This window comes from Varanus komodoensis, unplaced genomic scaffold (genome assembly GCF_004798865.1).
Source record: "Varanus komodoensis strain SLA01 unplaced genomic scaffold, ASM479886v1 scaffold40, whole genome shotgun sequence".
NCBI classification, from domain to species: domain Eukaryota; kingdom Metazoa; phylum Chordata; class Lepidosauria; order Squamata; family Varanidae; genus Varanus; species Varanus komodoensis.
The window spans coordinates 2,631,889-2,650,627 of record NW_025335942.1 but is presented as its reverse complement, the minus strand read 5'-3'; the positions used below and the strand labels follow the sequence as shown (position 1 = coordinate 2,650,627).

General features: G+C 44.9%; 1 protein-coding gene across 2 annotated transcripts; it reads right to left on the bottom strand.

Annotated features, from left to right (window-relative positions):
- Positions 1 to 956: 956 nt before the first annotated feature.
- LOC123029724 (carboxymethylenebutenolidase homolog) lies at positions 957 to 18,352 on the bottom strand. Of its 2 annotated transcripts, XM_044442955.1 has the most exons (7): positions 18,111 to 18,352; positions 13,798 to 13,861; positions 13,064 to 13,278; positions 9,832 to 9,939; positions 6,774 to 6,916; positions 5,205 to 5,296; positions 957 to 2,312 (listed from the first exon to the last, which is right to left on the bottom strand). In XM_044442955.1, the coding sequence occupies exons 3-7, from the start codon at positions 13,276 to 13,278 to the stop codon at positions 2,133 to 2,135; spliced, it is 738 nt and encodes a 245-aa protein (XP_044298890.1). In that variant the 5' UTR covers positions 13,798 to 13,861; positions 18,111 to 18,352; the 3' UTR covers positions 957 to 2,132. The 2 variants fall into 2 exon arrangements, with proteins under 2 accessions (XP_044298890.1, XP_044298889.1); XM_044442954.1 differs by lacking the exon at positions 13,798 to 13,861 and having other exon boundaries at positions 18,111 to 18,350.
- Between the last annotated feature and the right edge of the window lie 387 nt (positions 18,353 to 18,739).

Below are 18,739 nucleotides of genomic sequence, written 5' to 3'. Positions count from 1 at the left end.
GCACCTTAATTTGATAAGGTTCTGAAACCTCCGGACACTGATAAGCTGGGTTCATATGGTCACAAGTTGCCTGGTGTCAGGCCTTGACCTGTGCTGACTTGGGTGGGTGAACGTTGTCATCTACATGGCATCAGCCACTAAGTCCTTATAACCTGGCTGCTGAGGTCACCGGGTAGCATCCCTTAAGAGCTGTAGAGCTAGGTTAGCAAGAGGCAGTAAGGATGTTTTCTAGTTCCTTCAACCCATCCTCTGAACTTGCATTTTTCCCAGGTGCCCTTCTCCCCCACCAGGATTGCTTGAAACAAAGGAACTTCCAATATCTTTCCCCCCACCAGTATGCCCTGTCCGCGCAGACCTCCTCCCAGCATTTAGCCCTCTCACAGCTGGGATAGCCTGTGGCAGGTTCTGCTTCGCACAGCCGCAGCAAGGCTGCTTCGTTCAGGGGTATCGTTTATCTTCTCTTCCATTGTGATCAGCACCCCCATATCATGATACTGAGGATAAGGTAGGAGCTGCTGCTCAGGACTAAATGGGCAACTAGGCGGCAAGGACTGTGAGAGAATAAAGGTTATTTTTTTCACTGGTATAACCAAGTCCTGATAGGAAAGTAGGACTCTAAGGAAGGCGAGATTAGGAGACAAAATACAGGTTTGGCAATGGCTAATCCTTCCACTGTTCTGTCAGAGGTATATACAGATAGAAAACAAGAAAGGCTCTCTCTCAGATTCTCCGGTTTACATGCCTGTTAAATTATACAAAAACTATCCAGCATAGGTTTTGAAGGATTTTCCCAAAATTATGCTCTTTATTTCATTTCTGCACCGCCCCATAGCTGTGGCTCTTCAGAGAGCAAGTATGTGAACCAGCAAGCAATAGGAATGTAACAGTTCTTACACTTGAATTTGCCTCACTACAAATAATATAAAGCCCCTTGGTTATCCAATGAAGATGCATGCCATCATTAAAAACTTTATTTAATAAAGGAGGAGGCATGGAATATTGATAAGCAAAGTTATTTCCTTATCTTGCAGCTTGTGCCTTCCACCTAACAACCCATGAAACACTTAAGAGCTATAAGCCATAAATTACAGAACAATTTCATAGTCTTCCCAAATGGTCTGTCGTCTTGTTAAACTCTTATTTTGATTTTCTAATGCTTACATTATATTTATCTTTTGTAGTCCCCTTTTTTAAGCCCCTTGTATAATTTGAACCGGCAGCCTGAAAGGTACAAGGTATCAAAATGTCACCACACCACAGAGAAATTAACACTAAATACAAGGGCCCCACCTCCCATTATTGGCCAAATAACAGGTTCTAAGGGAGACCAGCCAAGAAACCCACCTTTCACTTGTAGGCCAGAGCAGATCAGGTGATGCTTTATGACTTTCACCAAGTTTTCCAGCGGAGGCTTGTTTTTAATATGTATTATTACATGTATATTCCAAGCAACCCAGAGTGGCTTACATAATGTTCCTCCTCACATCCTCACAATAGCCCTGCACTGAAGGTTATACTAATGGCTGTGGCAAGATCATCCAGTGAGCTGCTTGGCTGAGCAGAGACTAGAACCAGTTCTCCAGAGTCCCAGTCCAGCATTCCGACCAGTATCCCACACTGGCTGCCAGCACCCTTGTCTTTGTCATCAGCACTTGTCATTGTATTTCTCCCACGCGATCCCACCCACAGCCACTCATACATCCTGAATGTCTCTCAGATATCAATGCAGAACTCCTACTCAGCCTCATTTGAGCTAGCCAGGGAGGTTGCTTTTAGCAGCAGCTGCATCTGTCTGCGTCTGTACGCTTTTGCATGAATGAAAGCCTGACGGTGGGTGTGTTTCGTGTGTCTGGGCACATGCAATGGGAAAATGGCTTACAGTGGGAGATGGGATCAGTGCTACCTTTTGCTGATACAGACCTTTGAAAAGTATGCTGAGGAACTTGGGCAGGAGGAAGTCTTGCAGCCATCCTGCTTGCGGGATCCTGAGGGCATGTGGTTTGCTGGTGTGTGTATGGACTGCTGGACTAGATGGGCCTTGCTCTGATCCAGCAGGGCTTTGCTTCTGCTCTCGTGTCCTTACTTTTAACATTTCTGTGGTGAACTGACATTCTGATAGCTTATGTGGCATGTTAGACATATCGGCTGAGCCAACTCAGCATGTCCTTCCGAGCTTCTTCAATGTAAGGTTTATCTTCAGGGTTAATGTCTTCTTTTTTGCGATGCACAAAACCGTGGGTTTGTCCGGGATAAATTTTCACTTCAAAATCAGCTTTGCTTTGCTGTTTCAGCTTCTCTTCCAGCTCTGCAACCTGTAACAGAAAATGCCCTACATGAATTCAGTAGAGAGCTTTGGATCTTGGGCAGTATAGAAATGAAACAAATGATAATACTGTGAATTTCTAGAGCTGCATGACCTGTCAGTCCATACGCAGATCCTATGTTATAAGAGGTCATGAAATCTTATTTCTGTCAGGCTGTGGCTTTCAATACCATTTCCAGTCCAAACAGTTAAACACATTGTATTGCAGTATGGAGAATTAAACTGCCCTGCCTCATATGGACCATTTCCCTACCTTCTACCTTCTCCTGAATGGTCAGGCATCAAACAATTTTTCACAGGACTGAGGAAAGATGCATCTTTTTCATGACTACTGTGCTTGGATTCACAGCCCATTTTTTGCATCAGTTTGAAACCTAGGATCAACTGGATTAACTCACAAGAGCTGTGTGCTGTTCCCATTCTGCATATGTATCCTCCAGTCAGACTGGCTGGAGGTTGCATCATGATGAGTGAACCCAGAAACTATGGTTTAATTATAGGTTAAATGAGTCCAAAGTTAACCTACAATTGGTTGTTAGGTGAACTATGGGTTGCTTAACCCATGATTAACCCACAGATCTGGTCTGCATGTAATGAGAGCCCATTGGTTTAAAAGCAGGAGTGGGCATGCCTCTTTTGCTTTTGCATGCATCAACTATTTTGTAACTTTTACACCTGAATCTGAGAACTTCAACCACTGGTTTGCCGAGGTGGTTAATCCAACAACAAACCACTAGTTCACATGTCGTGTAATTTACAAGCAGCCAACTCTGGGTTGCAGGGCAAAATAGGAGATACAGACGTGATAAAGGCAGCATGCCTGTATTCCTGCAACAGTGACGTTTAACAGATGAGTGGCTTCTGCATGCAGGCGGCCCTGTAATGTCTCCGTTGCATGTCAGAGGAATCTTCAATTAGGCCAATTGGATCTGCGTATTCAAATAGAGGGGCACGGCTGAGCACGTCCTGGGGCAACCTGTGACCCAGCCATCCTCAATTTAACATGCCATTAACATGTGAACCAGCCCAACAGGTTAGAGAACAAAGTTTTAACACGGGTCTGAGGTTTGATATTCATTATGAGAAAATACGTCAAAATGATCATAAGATGGGTTATTTTTTTGCAAGATTTATACGCTCCTTTATGTCGAACAGAATTCTCAGTGGTGAATAGAATGAGTCTGGCCTCTTGGTGAGGTTGCTCTCAGCTTCTCTGATACTCTCAAACAGTTGCCACATTAAGATGTGCATCCAAGAACAGGGAGAAAGGAGCAAATACAATATTAAAATCTTGAAAATTGAGTTATACCAATAAAACCATTGCTGGCCCACCTGGTTTATTTCAGCCTGGTTTGTAGGGGTGGAGGTCATAGTCAGCAGAATCTAACTGGTAATGTAGATTAGATCATAGAATAGTAGAAACATGGAAACAGAGTGAGTCAGAAGGGGTCTCCTGGGCCATCTAGTCTGACCCCCAGCTCCAGCCAGTTCCACTCATGACATGCCTACCATGTGCACGTCCAGCCTATCCTTGAACACCCTCACCGATGGGGCTTCATCCACCTCCTGTGGAAGCCCATTTCATACCCTCGGGGTCCTAACCATCAGGAAGTACTTCCTGGCATCCACCCTAGATCTTGGTTCCCTGAACTTTCTCCATTAGAACGTGTCCTGCTCTCCACTGCAGGGGGAAAAAGGTCATGACCCAGTAGAGATGGAAGGGGCCTATAAGGCTATTGAATCCGATCCCCTGCTCAGTGCAGGACTCCATCCCTCTCAGATGGCTGTCCAGCTGCCTCCTGAATACCTCCAGTGCGGGAGAGCCCACCACCTCCCTAGGTCATTGGTGCCATCGCCATACCATTCTTCCTGCCATTCAGCCAGTACCTGGCTTCCCGTAACCAGAACCCGTTAATCTGCATCCTACACTCTGGCATGACTGGGAAGAGACCCTGGCCCTCCTCGGTGTGACAGCCTTTCAAGTATTTGAACAATGCTACCGTATCTCCCCGCAGTCTTCTCAAGGCTACGCATGCACGGGTCTTTCCATCTTTCCTCGTAGAGCTTTGTTCCCAGCCCCCTGGTCATTTTTGTTGCCCTCCTCTGACCCTTTTCCAGCTTGTCTGCATCTTCCTTAAACTGTGGAGCCCAGAACTGGACCCAAGATGGAGCTTCACTAGTGCTGAATAGAGGAGCACCAATACCTCATGTGATCTGGAGGGTGCACTTCTATCGAAGAAGCCCCAAAACAGCATTCATCTTTGTCCAGCCACATCATATTGCTGACTCGTAGTCAGTTTCTAATCTGCAACAATTTCAAGATCCTTCTCGCTTGCAGCATTGTTGCCTCCCATCTTGCAACTGTGCACGTGGTTCCCTTTTCCTACGTGTAGAACTTGCCATTTGTCCCTGTTGAATGTCAGTCTGTTGCTTTCAGCCCAGCAGCCCAGCCTGTCAAGATCACCTTGAATTTTGTTTCTGCCTTCCAGGATATTAGCTCTCCCCAGATTTTAAACAGAAGACCTCCCCCCCCCCAAATGATCCTCTCCCTTTTGTTCTGCCCATTTATTAGCCCTCCCTTTGTTTATTACTTCATGCACATGACTCTCAGGAACCTTCCCAAATTTGAATTTTGTCCTTGGGCTCAAAAATATCATCTACCTGCAATCAATGGCCATCTCTGAGGACAAGTGTCTGCACTCGCCTAATATTCATAATGACAGGGAATCTGCCAGGCTAAAATTACCAACTGGTTTGATCCATTCTAGCAACCTCTTTTTACGGCCACTCACTCTCAAGCTTGTAGTGATGGGGAAATGGAATTCTTGAGAGGTCATTTTGACCAACTCATAACATCTGCTTTTTGAAACAAACAGCTTACTTGGGAAAGAGGAATGATGTCATCTTTCTCTGCAAAAATGTAAAATGTTGGTTTCTTCAAGCTGTAATTATCCTCCATTAAAGTGATAACTCCTAGAATACATTCAACAAAAACAAGAAGATTGAAATCAAGCATAATACTTCTGTTGAATGATATTGATACATCTGGCAACACAGAAATCTGATTATACATTTTATTGTGCCAGGGTTCAAAATTGGGAAAGTTATACAGATATGTCATTTTTCTGCTTCAAGTAAATTTTATACCTATAAAAAATGAAGAGTCAAAAGGTTTTAAAAGACATCTTGATGTCAGTAAGTTTGACTCACAAATTCCAGGTCAGGAGCACCATGAAATATTTTGACCTGGTTTAAAATGAATCCCTCCATTATTAAAGGTTATGCAAAGCCACGTTAATCAGTTGTTTACAGGATTTTGCAGCACCCCATCCTCAGGCTGTCCTTCATGAGACATATCACAGTTGTTTTTCTCTTAAAAGTAGTGAAATAATGGTTCTGCATGAGACAGCTGTGCAACCTTTGACTGATTATTTAGGGATATGTCACTTCACTAGCTTTAGAGATGGAGTCTAGGATCCAAAAAACCAAGAAACAAACTCTGTAAGCCCTAGGGAGATTTAAATGTCATTCTCGCAAATGATAATCTGCAGTGCCAGATGGCCATTTTTGACAATGGGGAACTTAAAAATCAATTTATGAAATGGCGAGGAGGTTTGCTGTTTGAGTGGAAAGGGCTTTTCAAACATAGAGACACAAGGATATAGGAGGAGTCTTGGAATAGCAGACCATCAAGAATCACCTAGTCTTCAACCCATGGTGGTGACACAGAGGTGGGCTATGGAGCCACATCAGATGAGCTGCAAGAAATCAGCTTCTGAGGACGCTTCACTGCTTCATGCCAAACCCAAAATCAGAACTGTGACCTCTTGGATATTGCCAGGAGGCAGTCCAACCGTATGAGCAGTCTTCTCCGTTAAAGCTCTGTTGCTGGCCTGCTGGGAAGAGGGTCCATTCAGGAGGGGGATGTCTTGTGCGGGCATTCAGAAACCAATGACAGTAAGCACAGGAGGAGCATAAATGCACTAGCTTTGCCCCCTCTCTTACTGCTTTGGTCACCCTCAGCAAGGGCAAAGTGACTTTGTGAAGAGAAGAGTCTCCCGCACCCACGACCCCGTTTTCTGTGTGTGCTGCAAGCTGTGCATCAGTATATTTGTACATCATCTCTGGAAGGTGTCTATGTGAGTGTGTATGTCAGTGCTAGCCAAGACAAAACTTAGAACAAAGACCAAGACCACGCTAGATAGAATTCCTTCAGGTTATGATTCCATGATGTGTTGAATATGAACTACTTTAGCGCGATGGAAAAATACAAGGAACACAATATATTCTTTGAACAGCTGGTCCATGAGAGTGAGACAGTTTTACACCTCAATGGCTGCTTCCTCATACATAGAAAAACATGTTCTGGACTGGAAGTATTGCCTTCCTTCCATTTGTAATGCATGCAGATGAGTCAATTTACATAGACCCTGTTGTATTCAGTACGTACCGCAGATTGACACGCCGGCCCTAAATTCGGAATAATGCAACATCAGATGATGTACAGCAGCTCCACCCCAACAAAATCCAATGACACCTATCTTCTCTGCATTACATTGTTGCTTCAGATATGCCAAGACAACATCTGCTTCCCTATAACAGAAAATGTATGTGAGCGAAGAAACCACTCATCCAGAGGGGAACTCATAGACTGGCGTGAAAATACGAGAGTGGGGACGTGGACAGGTTAGTACTGTTCACGGAGGCAAAGCAGTTGCCGGAAATTCCCAGACAATTAGTGGTAAAGTTGGCAGGCACATCTCTTAAAAGGAAAAGTATAGATACATGGCCCACATTTAATAAGATATAGTTGACAATTTTAGAAGCTGAGAGTTTGTTATGTAACTGCTGAACCAAAATTTGAACCTGGGTACAGCATTTTAATCATTACACCATGCTGGTGCATCTTTTATTTATAAAACATAATAAAACAACAATACAAATTTATTTATTTTAGATTTATATCCTGCTTTTTTCTTATGAAAACAAGGTGCCTTACATCATTCTCCTGCTGCTCTGAATCATATCCCCCAACAACCCTGTGAGGTAGGTTGGGCTGAGGGTTGGTGACTGGTCCAAAGTCACCCAGTTGGCTCCATGGCTGAGTGGGGACTAGCACCCAGATCACCTGAGTCCCAGTCCCACAGTCTTAACCACTACACCACACTGGCAATGACAACGACAACGACAGAGGCAGCAGGGCTGAAAAAGGATGCAAAGACAACATCCACGGGTCGGGCATTTTTCCTTCCTCATTTATTGTTCTTTCCCACACTGTTCTATTCTGGTTGCCCATTCACTAGGCTTCCTGCCCTACTCATAATGATGCTCCGACTGTCAGCACCTGCTGCTATTCTTGTTAGAAAGATCTGCTGCTTCGGCCATTGCGTTCAATATTAAATCTGCTGTTGGCAACAGTCGCTGGCAGAGCTGCCACTCTTTGGTTGCACATACAATGCTGTCTCTGCTGAGTTGCTCTCCAGAACTGCAAGCTGCTGCTAGAATCCTTGATACTGCAACCTAAGTATACAGTGTTGATTTAACATCTCGAATACCTCCCTCAGGGTACAGCCGAAGCCAAGGGACCTGCATACTTCTCGCCCCTTTTCCAACAGGGTGGCATCACAGTTTTATCCCTCGCTTTTCTTACTCAAAGCAAAAACCGGGCAGCACTCTGAATCTCTTTCTCCGGTTCTTTTTCTAAGCGGCTGCCATCGTGTTGCAAACGGTGTTTGCAGCCACTGAAGAATTCTTTATTTAAGAAACCTCCTCCTGACTCTCATTCTACATCTTTGGTGGCCCGTATCTGCCACGAGTAATCAGCTGATCTCTCTGTACTTTTTCTCTGCGGTCACTTCCTTGTAGCTGTTCTCTCTAGGCTTCCTCTCACTGGTCACTTCCTGATAACCGCTCTCCTTAAGTCTCCTCTCACTGATCTGTGCAACCGGGTTAGTCTTCCGCTCGGCTACACCAACTCCCCTACCTAGTGCCACATACACATCCTTGCAAGCTCCCCACTTGCCCTAAAGTTGAGCGAAGTCAGCAACCGGTGCATGCAGGGATTCTGCAAGACTTTAAAGTACTGCAGTAATAATGGTGGTAAAGGCTCAAATGTGGCACTTGGAACTGTGTTGAGAAATCAACTGGAGGCCAGTGACATTGAAGTTACACACAAGAGTATGAATCAGTTGCTGTCTTTTGCTTACTGTTATTACTGACGAGTAGCCTAATCTGGATGTTATCAAACTGCGACAGAAATGGCAACCCTTTTTGTCATTCTCAAGTGAGTGCACAGATTTCACATCAGCCTAGGCTGGTAAAAAGCACTGTTGTTGTCAATGGAGCATTCAGGAGCAATACTGAGTGTTTGAAAAGCACTCCAAATGAGAAGCCTTTAGAAGGAGGGGTCCAGGAGGATACATTACTGTTTAATATTAAGCAACACTGAGAAATCCTGGACAAATAACAGTTTTGTACTCATCCTGACCATCTATCCCCAGAATAATTTATCTACCATGGCAATCGAGCCTGTCTCATTCTCCAAACCTTGTCAAAACACACACAACAGACTGACTGGGATTTAAAGCCTTAAATTTTCTTCTGCCAGATGCCTCCTGAGGCCAGTGGATACTATTCGGTTGCCCAGACAACAAATAAAAAAGCTCTAATTGGTATGTGAAGAGGAACTAAAGAGCTTCTTGATGCGGGTGAAGGAGGAGAGTGCAAAACAAAGATCATGGCATCCGGTCCTCTCACTTCCTGGCAAATAGATGGGGAAGACATGGTGGTAGTGGCAGATTTTATTTTCCTGGGCTCCAAGATCACCGCAGACGGGGACTGCAGCCAAGAAATTAAAGACGCTTGTTCCTTGGAAGGAGAGCTATGGCAAATCTAGACAGCATACTAAAAAGCAGAGACATCACCCTGCCAACAAAAGTGCATATAGTCAAGGCTATGGTTTTCCCAGTTGCAATGTACGGCTGTGAAAGCTGCACCATAAGGAAGGCTGAGTGCCAAAGGATTGAGGCCTTTGAATTGTGGTGCTGGAGGAGACTCCTGCGAGTCCCTTGGACCGCAAGGCGATCAAACCGGTCAGTCCTAGAGGAGATCAACCCTGACTGCTCTTTCGAAGGCCGGATACTGAAGATGAAACTCAAATACTTTGGCCACCTAATGAGAAGGAAGGACTCCCTGGAGAAGAGTCTAATGCTGGGAACAATAGATGGCAAAAGAAGAAGGGGATGGCAGAGGATGAGGTGGCTGGATGGAGTCCCTGAAGCAGTCGGTGTGAGCTTAGGTGGACTCCAGGGGATGGTGGAGGACAGGAAGGCCTGGAGGAGTGTTGTCCATGGGGTCGCGATGGGTCGGACATGACTTCGTGACTAACAACAACAAGAAGTGGTATGTACCTTCCCCCCTAATCAAGACCTGTATTGATATGTACACATTAAAGTGTCCAGTCATCCAATCATCTTCAAATAGTCACAGTACAAAGAATAAACTCTTACTTGTTAATATTGTTGGGATCCCGTGACTTTAGCCAATCGTTGAATTCTTGCTTGTTGTTAGATGGTTTCCAAGGCTCTTGTCCCTTATAAAAGTCAGGGCAAATTGCTCTGTATAAAGCATAAATGTAGCTTTAATATTAACTTACCACAGAAGCTTTCTCCCTTCCCTATTACCAATTTCAATTATTTCAAAATTTCTTTTTAAAAACTGTACAAATACCAAGAACATTTTTTCAGTGTACCGTGGCGAGAAAGCCATTTATAGTATGCTAAATACAGAAGCCACATTACCTGGCACTAGTTAAAAATACTTGCCCTGGTTCAATAAGTAGTTTAGAAGAATCGGAGGCGTCTGTGCATGCTGCTCTATGCGCACATTGCAGGTTGCTGCGTCACCCTAATGGAACAGTTTCCTGATTTTTAAAGCAGTGGAAGATGTTTGGCAAGTCTCCTGTGCACGGATCAGGTGGTAAACCTAGTCAGCAATGAATAAGTGCCCACCTCTGGATGGGAGTATGAACTGGCCAGGCATGGTATCGATTGTGCTCAGGTCTATTTACTTATTGAATATCTATTTGAAATGGATAACAACTCATTAATTTCTGAACTGATTTTACTTTGTAATAGCTGAAAATTAGAAGGATGGGAACACCATGAAAAATGTAGGTCATTGACACACCTTCAGGTAGCAACCTTCAATGACCATGTGCCTTTCAATTTGAAATGGGACCACCTATAAGAGGATCAGTTTCACCTATTGGAGGACCCCCCACAAAGTATGAAAATATCCATTCATTCGCATTCTAAAGCAAACATGTAAACAAGTATAACAAATGGCCTGACAAAGATCTGAGAATTTTCAGAACCTATGGCAACCTTCTCCAGCCTACTGCTCTCCATGTGTTTTGGATTTTAAGTCCCATCAGACCCAGCAACCCTGATGTATGGTCAGAAATACTGGTAGCCACAAGTCCCAACAGCTGTTTCTTGCAGTCTTGAGGGTATGCGCTAGAAAGCAAAGACACTGGCAACATAGGAGCCATGCTCAAAGAGGTCTGGCCATTAGGCAATAGAGAAATGAAACAGATAAAAATACGTATTTTGTATCCTGGAGGTGAGAATTAGGCTTGTGGGTTGTGCAGAGGTTAAAGACTCCGGTGCCTAAACACGAAGGAAAGCAAAGACAAGAGAAGTGCCCACCTTCCCCCAGGCAGAAAATGCCTTATCTTTGGAATGCCTCTTGAAAACCACTCATTCACCCTGCTCTTCTCCGGCTTATATTGAATTAGATGCAGCTCATATGCAGCTCCAAGGCTACTCTTCTCTTAATTGCTTTTATTGTTATTACAGTTGGAATGGTTTTCAGTAGCACACCATGTATGCTATGTTTTAATATTTATATGTAAGCAGCTTAGAGATGTTTATATATCAAGTTTATTGGTATCAGTAATACATCATAAACAAACTACTCTTTTATTCCTTCTTAAATCTGTCCCCGCCAGAATCTCTGAACCGCATTAGCAAGTTTCTGTTGCAGGCTGGTTTCCTGCAGTCCTGAATGGGAAGAACCCTTAATTCTGCCAACTAAATATTCAGCTGAAGGGAAGCAAAGACTGCAGTCACTTTCCTTTCTGTGTGCAGTCCAAAATGCAAAAATCTTGTGCAGTTCCCTGGCAGAGAACACAAGATCTGGCAGAATACTTGAACCCTGGACTGCAATCTTCTTTCTGGCTCTCCAGCCCTTGGGATTGAGTTATGGGATGAACAGTTCATATAATCTATGAAATCTCTCCTTGCTTGGGGTGAGGGCTTGCAGATGTATGTATTAAAAATATTCTGCAGAAGCAAAACCAAAAATGTAGCAAAATGACTGGCAGAACGATATGGGACGTGGATGAGCTGGGATTGAGATGTATTTTTTCAAAATCCTTGGCAGTAATGCCTGTAAACTCTTCTCATGAATTTTGCTGTATTCTCCTTCCATGCATCCCTCTAAGTGGGATCACTGCTGTGGAGTCCAAATATTTTGTATTGGGTGATTGTAGGACAGGAATGGGGAACTTCCGGTACTTTGGCTGAGTTTGGCCCATGGTGCTTTCCCATATGGCTTGAGAGACACCTCACTGAACCCTTTTCCCAAAGCCCTTATCCCTCTGAGTGGGGAGAAATCCTTATGTTTAAAAATTTGCACATAAAACATAAAGCAGCATGAACCGTTATGTCTAATTTAATTTTCAGGTGAATGAGGCCCATTCATCTACCCCGTTTCTACGGTGGTGCCCAGACTATGGAATGCGCTCCCCAGAGAGGTTCACCTGGTGCCAACTTAATATTCCTTTCGGCACCAGGTAAAAACCTTTTTATTTGCCCACCATTTTAAATGCTAGGAATTTGAATCTGGTTTTAACTATTTCACAGTCACATTTTGATTTTGCTCCAGTTTTTGTTTTTGTTTTCATTTGTGAAATGTTATTGTTGGTTTTATGCACATTTTAATTATTGTTAATTGTTGGATTGTTTGTTTCGATTTTTCTAAGCCACCCTGAGACATTTTTACATATAGGGTGGAGTATAAATATTTTTTAATAATAATAATAATAGCTTAATGCTCTTGTAGCTTGCTATGGGGGAACTTTCCAGTTTGTTTATTGCTCCTGTAATTCCTTGTGGGCCCACAATTTGTATTATTATTCAAAAGACATTGTTCTATATCATGGGTCCTCAAACTACGACCCGCTGGCCGGACCTGGCCCGCCATGCCCATTATCCGGCCTACCTCAGAGGTTTTGGGCTCACCGTGCACCCGCTGCCACCCACCTTGCCCCCCGCACAGGGAGGTGGAGGCTTGCTTGCGCGAAGATCGCTTTGGACTCACTCGTAGAAAATGATCTCCACGCGGGCAAGCTGCTGCCTCGCACGCCCACCTTGCGGTGCGTGCCCACCCCCCACCTCGCCTCGCCTCCCCTCCCCTCGCCACACACACCCACCCGCACCCCCTCACTGGCTCACACGCACTGCCGGCACCACCTTTCCGGCCCGTGCGCAGCACCAGCCCCTTTCAACTGGCCCCCTGGTGAAAAAGTTCGAGGACCCCTGGCCTATATGCATGTGACCTTCGCCACAGAAAGTATGTTTAAACAAATGCATTAGGCTGACTTTATGTACACCGGCATAATGTAGGAGGGGCCCATTGGACGAGATAAGGCTGAGAATACGAAGGGCAGTTTCTTACATGAATCCATTGCATGCAAGCATATCAGCTATGTATCTGGTATTTGGGAGTTGCCAGCCAAATATGTCATGAATCACTACGATGGCTCTGTCCGTGCTGACGGAGGGCAGGCTTAAGTAGGCCTTGATGTGCCCCACAGAGACCTCACGGCCAACCCCTGTGTACTCGAGCTTGTCTCCGAGGTCACATGGGCATGGACTCGCCTCTTTCGCCATCTGTAAATGTTAAAATAAAATTCACAATGGTTAATACAAGATCAAGCTTTTGGACATGGCTGGAGGGCAGCTGTCCTTGGCGGTGCTTTTTGTTTCTAGGTGTGTCTGAATAATCTGTGATTTATAGTTTCAAAGGTAGAGAGTTTCTACTAGAGTAGCCAAAACTTCAAGGGAGCACTCCTGGATGCCCCCAAAAGATGATATATTTTAAGACAAGCTAGCAGAAATGAGAGGATAATGTTTTCTACACACTAAGAGATGGGTCCAGACTTTGTCATGCTTATAGAAAAACCACTGAAATTAATCGGATTTAAGTTCGTCCCGATTATACTGAATATCATTGATTTCAATTGTTCTCTTCTAAGCAAGACTCGATCCAGCACTTGGATTTTAACTGTTAAGGCAAAAATCTCTTCTTAAAGAAATCTCAGTGACATGGGACTCTCTTAAAGGAGCTGATTTCACAGAACAGAATCTTCTTGCATCCCCTTTCCTTAGTAGCCCCCTCTAAATTGTTACCTTCAAAATCTGCCCTTGTAGTTGGAGGGATCCTTGGAAATACTGTGGGATATGATACCAGGCTCTATGGATAGAAGAAGAATTGGTGGGAAATGAATGCAGAAGCAACTTAGAATTGATTGTGCATCAGGTAAAATGACAATGCACTCCGAAGCATGTTGACTCGGAAATACCTGCGTTCCATGGGGCTTACTCTCAAGTAAGTGTGCATAGCGTTGCAGCTTATTCTGCTAAAACAAGGCGGCCCTACCATGCAGAGTCAACCGTATCTATTTAGAGCATCTGCTATTAACATTTGCTGTTTATTAGCACAACTATGGGAAGTTTTAGTTAATTAACAAAAGGCCTCATAGGCACAGTTCTCATAAACGCCTTCTGATTGTTGATAATACCACAGGATAATTTCTGTTCCTTGGCATGCATGGCATTTTCTTACAGTAATAAACAGCATGTGTAGCTGATGCACGCATATTTCCCTTCAGTTAACGCTTTCCCTATAGTGTTCGCAACTTTCTATTGCTTTTCATGGCTACGATTTCAGTGAGGAAGGGGCCATTGCTCTCTGTTTCCATGCCATTGTATCTAAATGCTTAGACAGAAAAAGGAATATACTTGAGCCCCGCTCACATGTACCTTGAAGAGGGCCGTGTCTTCAGACAGTGAGGAAGAAACCTGGGGCCTTTCGGCATAGCATCGGCCTAAGCAGACTTTCTTATCGATTAAGAAATACCTTATCGGATGATTGGATGGAAATCCAACTTGTGCTCATCAGATATGATCACATGCTAACATTGCTTTATAGTTTCTTGAAATATTTTCTCTTTACTAGTGCAGCTTTCTTTATTTCTTTTTGACATTACATTGCACCTGCATCAATTGGAAGGTAAATATATCTCCCTGTAGAAGATTAAATCTCTGGGAAGGGCTGACAATGTAGATAACTAAATGGCCCAAATCAGGACTTGTATACACATGTTCTTCAGTGCTGGGATTGAAAGAGGAAGCTTTCGGCACATTTCCCAGGGCTAGGGTGGCTCCGACTCTCTAGATGAGGACTGGAAGAGCTGGGAATGTGGACAGAGAGATGGCCGAGGAGGTTGAGTGACCTCAAGGCCACCATCTCCAGGTGTTCAGGCCAACCATAGGAACCAACAGGGTTCGGAGGTGCAGGAAGGGGACAAAGGAGAGGAGGAGGACAAGCCCAGTCCAGTCACTGACCCCCATGATGCGGCATCAGGAGAGCAGGGCTAACCTGTTAGAGCGCCTGTGTAGATTAGCCTTTCTCCAGGGCAGCCCACCTGGAGAGATAAAGCCCAGGGTTACTGAAAAGGAAGGTTCCCAGAAGTAGTTTCCAGTTTGGGTTCAACAAATCCCTCTGTTCATGCATAGATGCTCATTTTCTGGAGGCTATATAGTTCGCTAGCTGCATATGAGAACTGAAGAGCTCATAAGCAAACAGACTTCCTGCTGCTTGAAAAGAAAGTAGAGAAATTCAGCTCCCAACATGTGGTGAATATAGCCAAGAAGCTTCATCCAAAGACTCACAGGACAAAATCCAATGAGACAGCCTGTAAGTCTCTGGCTTTGGAAGGTTACAGGTGCTGTGAGACAGAGTTCCTCCTTCACATGTTGGAAAGCCACAGACTGTTTTCCTTGCAAAGTGTTCTTTATTGATCAAAAAGCACAAAGCCCCCAGAATGAATCTCTGAGCATGCACAGAGCAGTTTGTTGAGCCCAATCTACTTCTCCTCTCCAGGAACCCTCCTTACGAGCATGCCTTTGGGCGGGGCCTTCTGAATACAAGCGCACCTCCTTGCTGCATGCTGGTCCTCTCCCTGGGCCGCCCTCTCTGCTTGGGGTCAGGAGCCGTGCTTGCTGAGTCTGCTCCAACTCTTCTCCTGCCAGTTGTGCATCTTGGTTATTCCCAGGGACTGCTTGCTCACCTGGAGACTGCAGCCCTCGTGAGATAAGTGCTTCTCTCATCTCAGTGGCTCAGAATGGCCTCCATTCCCAGCTCCCCACAGTTCTGCTTCACATTCCGATTCTGATTCCTCTGGAGTCCAGCCAGCAGCCCTTGAGCACGAATGCCCAAAGCAGTCATCCTTCTCATTCCCAGCAACAGGCATTCCGTGCGCTGTGGGAAAAGCATGGAGGCAGAAGCCGCCTCTGTGCTCCTCTCGCCGTGCAAAACACTTAGGCAGCCCATTTCAGCCATCTAAGCGGCCTTGGAATGGGCAGGAATGGAGCAGGCGCGACTTCACGAGACAGAGCACTCCTCACACCCAAGAGCCCATCTCCAAGAGCCCTCCGAGCTGCAACCAGAGCCTTTCTTTCCACACCTGCTGCGAGGGTCACTGGGCTCAGAGTCTTTAGAACAAGTCTCTGATGCTGGGACTCCAAAAACCGTGTGGCCAGCTAGATTCTATCTAGATAGCCTTAGGATTCTGCTGCTTCTGAGCCTTCCTTGGTTCCTAGGGCTGTTGTTTGAAAAACATTTATGGAAATCAAAGGGGGAAAGGGGTCCCCTTCGTTCGAGCAAAAGCTAAATTTTGCAGCAGGTTGGTGCATGTGTCAACTGTGTGTTACATTATCTGGGGTGAGAAGGCTGTTCTCCTGAATGTTTCAGGTGAAGGGCAGCCAGTGGGACTATTGTCTGGCCAACTCGCTCAATGGCTCAAGGAAGAGCCCTCAGAACTGGAAAGGGGTTTTGCCAAGTTGGAGATCCATGTAAGATATCTGCGAAGAGTTATGTACAGTACTTGGCAGGATCTATTAGGCTTCTGTAATGAGAATGAAAAGCAACAAGCACTGAACCTGGATGCAGCTGTAGGGTAAATTTGGACAGCAGTGTGATATCAAAGAGTTTTAGAGATACAAGTTGGAGCAACAAAACAAGAAGCACAGCTTCAAGGCACCAGATAATGAAGAGTGCAAAGTCTATATTGCTAAAAAAAAAAAAAAAAATGCCAGACAAGCCTCTGTGTATAAGCTGCAGGTGTTGTGCCAGAACACAGAGGAGCTAAAATTAGGTGCTGAAGAGCTGGAAAATTTGGCCAGACAAGCACCATTCCTTCCAAGTTTAGTCCAGTGACTTCTTACTAAAATCCCAGATACGCCAGACTGACAATGACGGTGCATGAGAGAAGAGATTGGCAGCTTGGAGAGCCAATTGGCAGTGTGCACAGCCCAAGTGGCCAATCTCTCAGCAAGGAATACCTTATTCCAAAAGGCCAGCCTTAGGAAACAAATTCAAGCACTCAAGTCAAACCAGCAAGTAGCTTAGCAGTTGCTGATAGCCCTTGGCTCAGACTCAGCCTCCTCTCTGATGGAAGCAGTCCAGGTCTGGCTGGAAATGGTCTCCCATTCGTGCTTCATAGGAATCTCACTTCGGATTCTCTATCCTGGCATTTAGGATTCTGTACCTGAGATCTGAAAAACACCCATCCAGGAGTGGACATTGATCCCCACTTTCAATGATTTTCTGCAATAAAAGTTTCTTGCAGTTAGTTACAAGCTGGCGTATCTTTTGTCTTAGGTTGGAGCATAGAATCACAGAAAAGTAGAGCTGGAAGGGACCGTGAAGGCCATCAAGTCCCACCCGCTGCTGTTCCAGGACACCAAGTTACACCATCCCACTCAGAGGGCTGTGCAGTTTCCTTCTGCATGTCTCCAGTGTGGGAGAGCCCCCCACCTCTCCAGGCAGCCGGTCCCACTGTCGTATGGCTCTGACACTGAGGAAGCTTTTCCCGAAGTCCAGCCTGAATCTGGGTTGCTGCAGCTTGAATTCTGGCATTAGTAAGAAGAGATCTTGATCTTCCTCTCTGGGACATAATGGGACATAATCTCCATTTTATCTTCACAACAATCTGAGGTAGGCTAGGTGGCGACTGGCCCAAATCTTCATGGCCGAGTGGGGACTAGAGCATGTGTCTTCTCAGTTCAACACTCCAAACATTACACGACACTAAACATGAAGCAGAACCTTTAAGGAAGGCTTAACGTCACCAAGGGAAAACTTGTATCGTAAGTTTGGAGCCAATGGACACACCTAACTGCACCACACAATCAGCTGTGGCCACCACAACAGCACAGTACTCAGCATGTGCACTAACCTTTGCTCCAGCGCATTCCTGAACTCACACATTCTGATCACAGCTCACTGCAGTAACATATCAGTCCTTCCCTCAAGGGGAAAAAATGATTTTTCCTGCCTTTTGGAAGAACAATCACCCAGCTCTTGTTGCAAAGGTACTCCAAGCTTGCCTGCCTTTCGTGGAAAGCAGCTTAGCCTATAGCATGGGATTGCTACATACCTGGAATGAAGTCTTCTTTTCCTAAGGCAGACAAGAACAGCTGACTTTCTGCTACTCTGAAGGCTATTAAAAAGAGGAGGAATTCTCTTTGGCCACTACAGAGCAGAACTTCACCTTCTCGCAAGCAGCTCCTCTGGCAACGCTCGGAGATTCCCGCTGAGGTTTTGCTGAGAAGTGGCAGGAAAGAGTTCGCTCATTACGAAACAGCAGCCAGACTTGGCACAAAGTGACCCAGTCAGGCGCTGGGAAGCCCATCAAGCTCCTCCTCTTTGCTGGTCTGGCCCAGTCACGCCGCCCTTGATTTCCTTAATCTTTACCCTTTTCGGCTTTTTTGCAGGGCGCAAAACACACTGCCTGACTCAGCACACTGTTGCTCAACTCCTTTTGGCGGTTCTGCATTTTGTTCTTGCACAGGTCTTTTGCCTGCTTTATTATATAGTGCACATAATTTACAGTTAAAGCCAGTCTTCTTCAAATCACACAGATTGAAAAAATGTGGCACTGTTCTATTAGCAATAAATAAACGTTAGAAACATTGAATTCAATCATTGAATTGTTAGAATCAGAATAATTGTAACCCCATTTTTCTTTCCTTTTTTATTTCTTTTCTTTTGCTGAAAAATCTCGAT

Excerpts from the sequence above, each read along its gene's own strand:
- LOC123029724 (XM_044442955.1), bottom strand. The coding sequence starts at position 13,278 with ATGGCGAAAGAGGCGAGTCCATGCCCATGTGACCTCGGAGACAAGCTC. Across the intron at positions 6,917-9,831 it reads GATCCCAACAATATTAACAA|GGAAGCAGATGTTGTCTTGG; the intron begins GTAAGAGTTTAT and ends TTTCTGTTATAG. Across the intron at positions 5,297-6,773 it reads GGCCGGCGTGTCAATCTGCG|GAGTTATCACTTTAATGGAG; the intron begins GTACGTACTGAA and ends AATGTATTCTAG.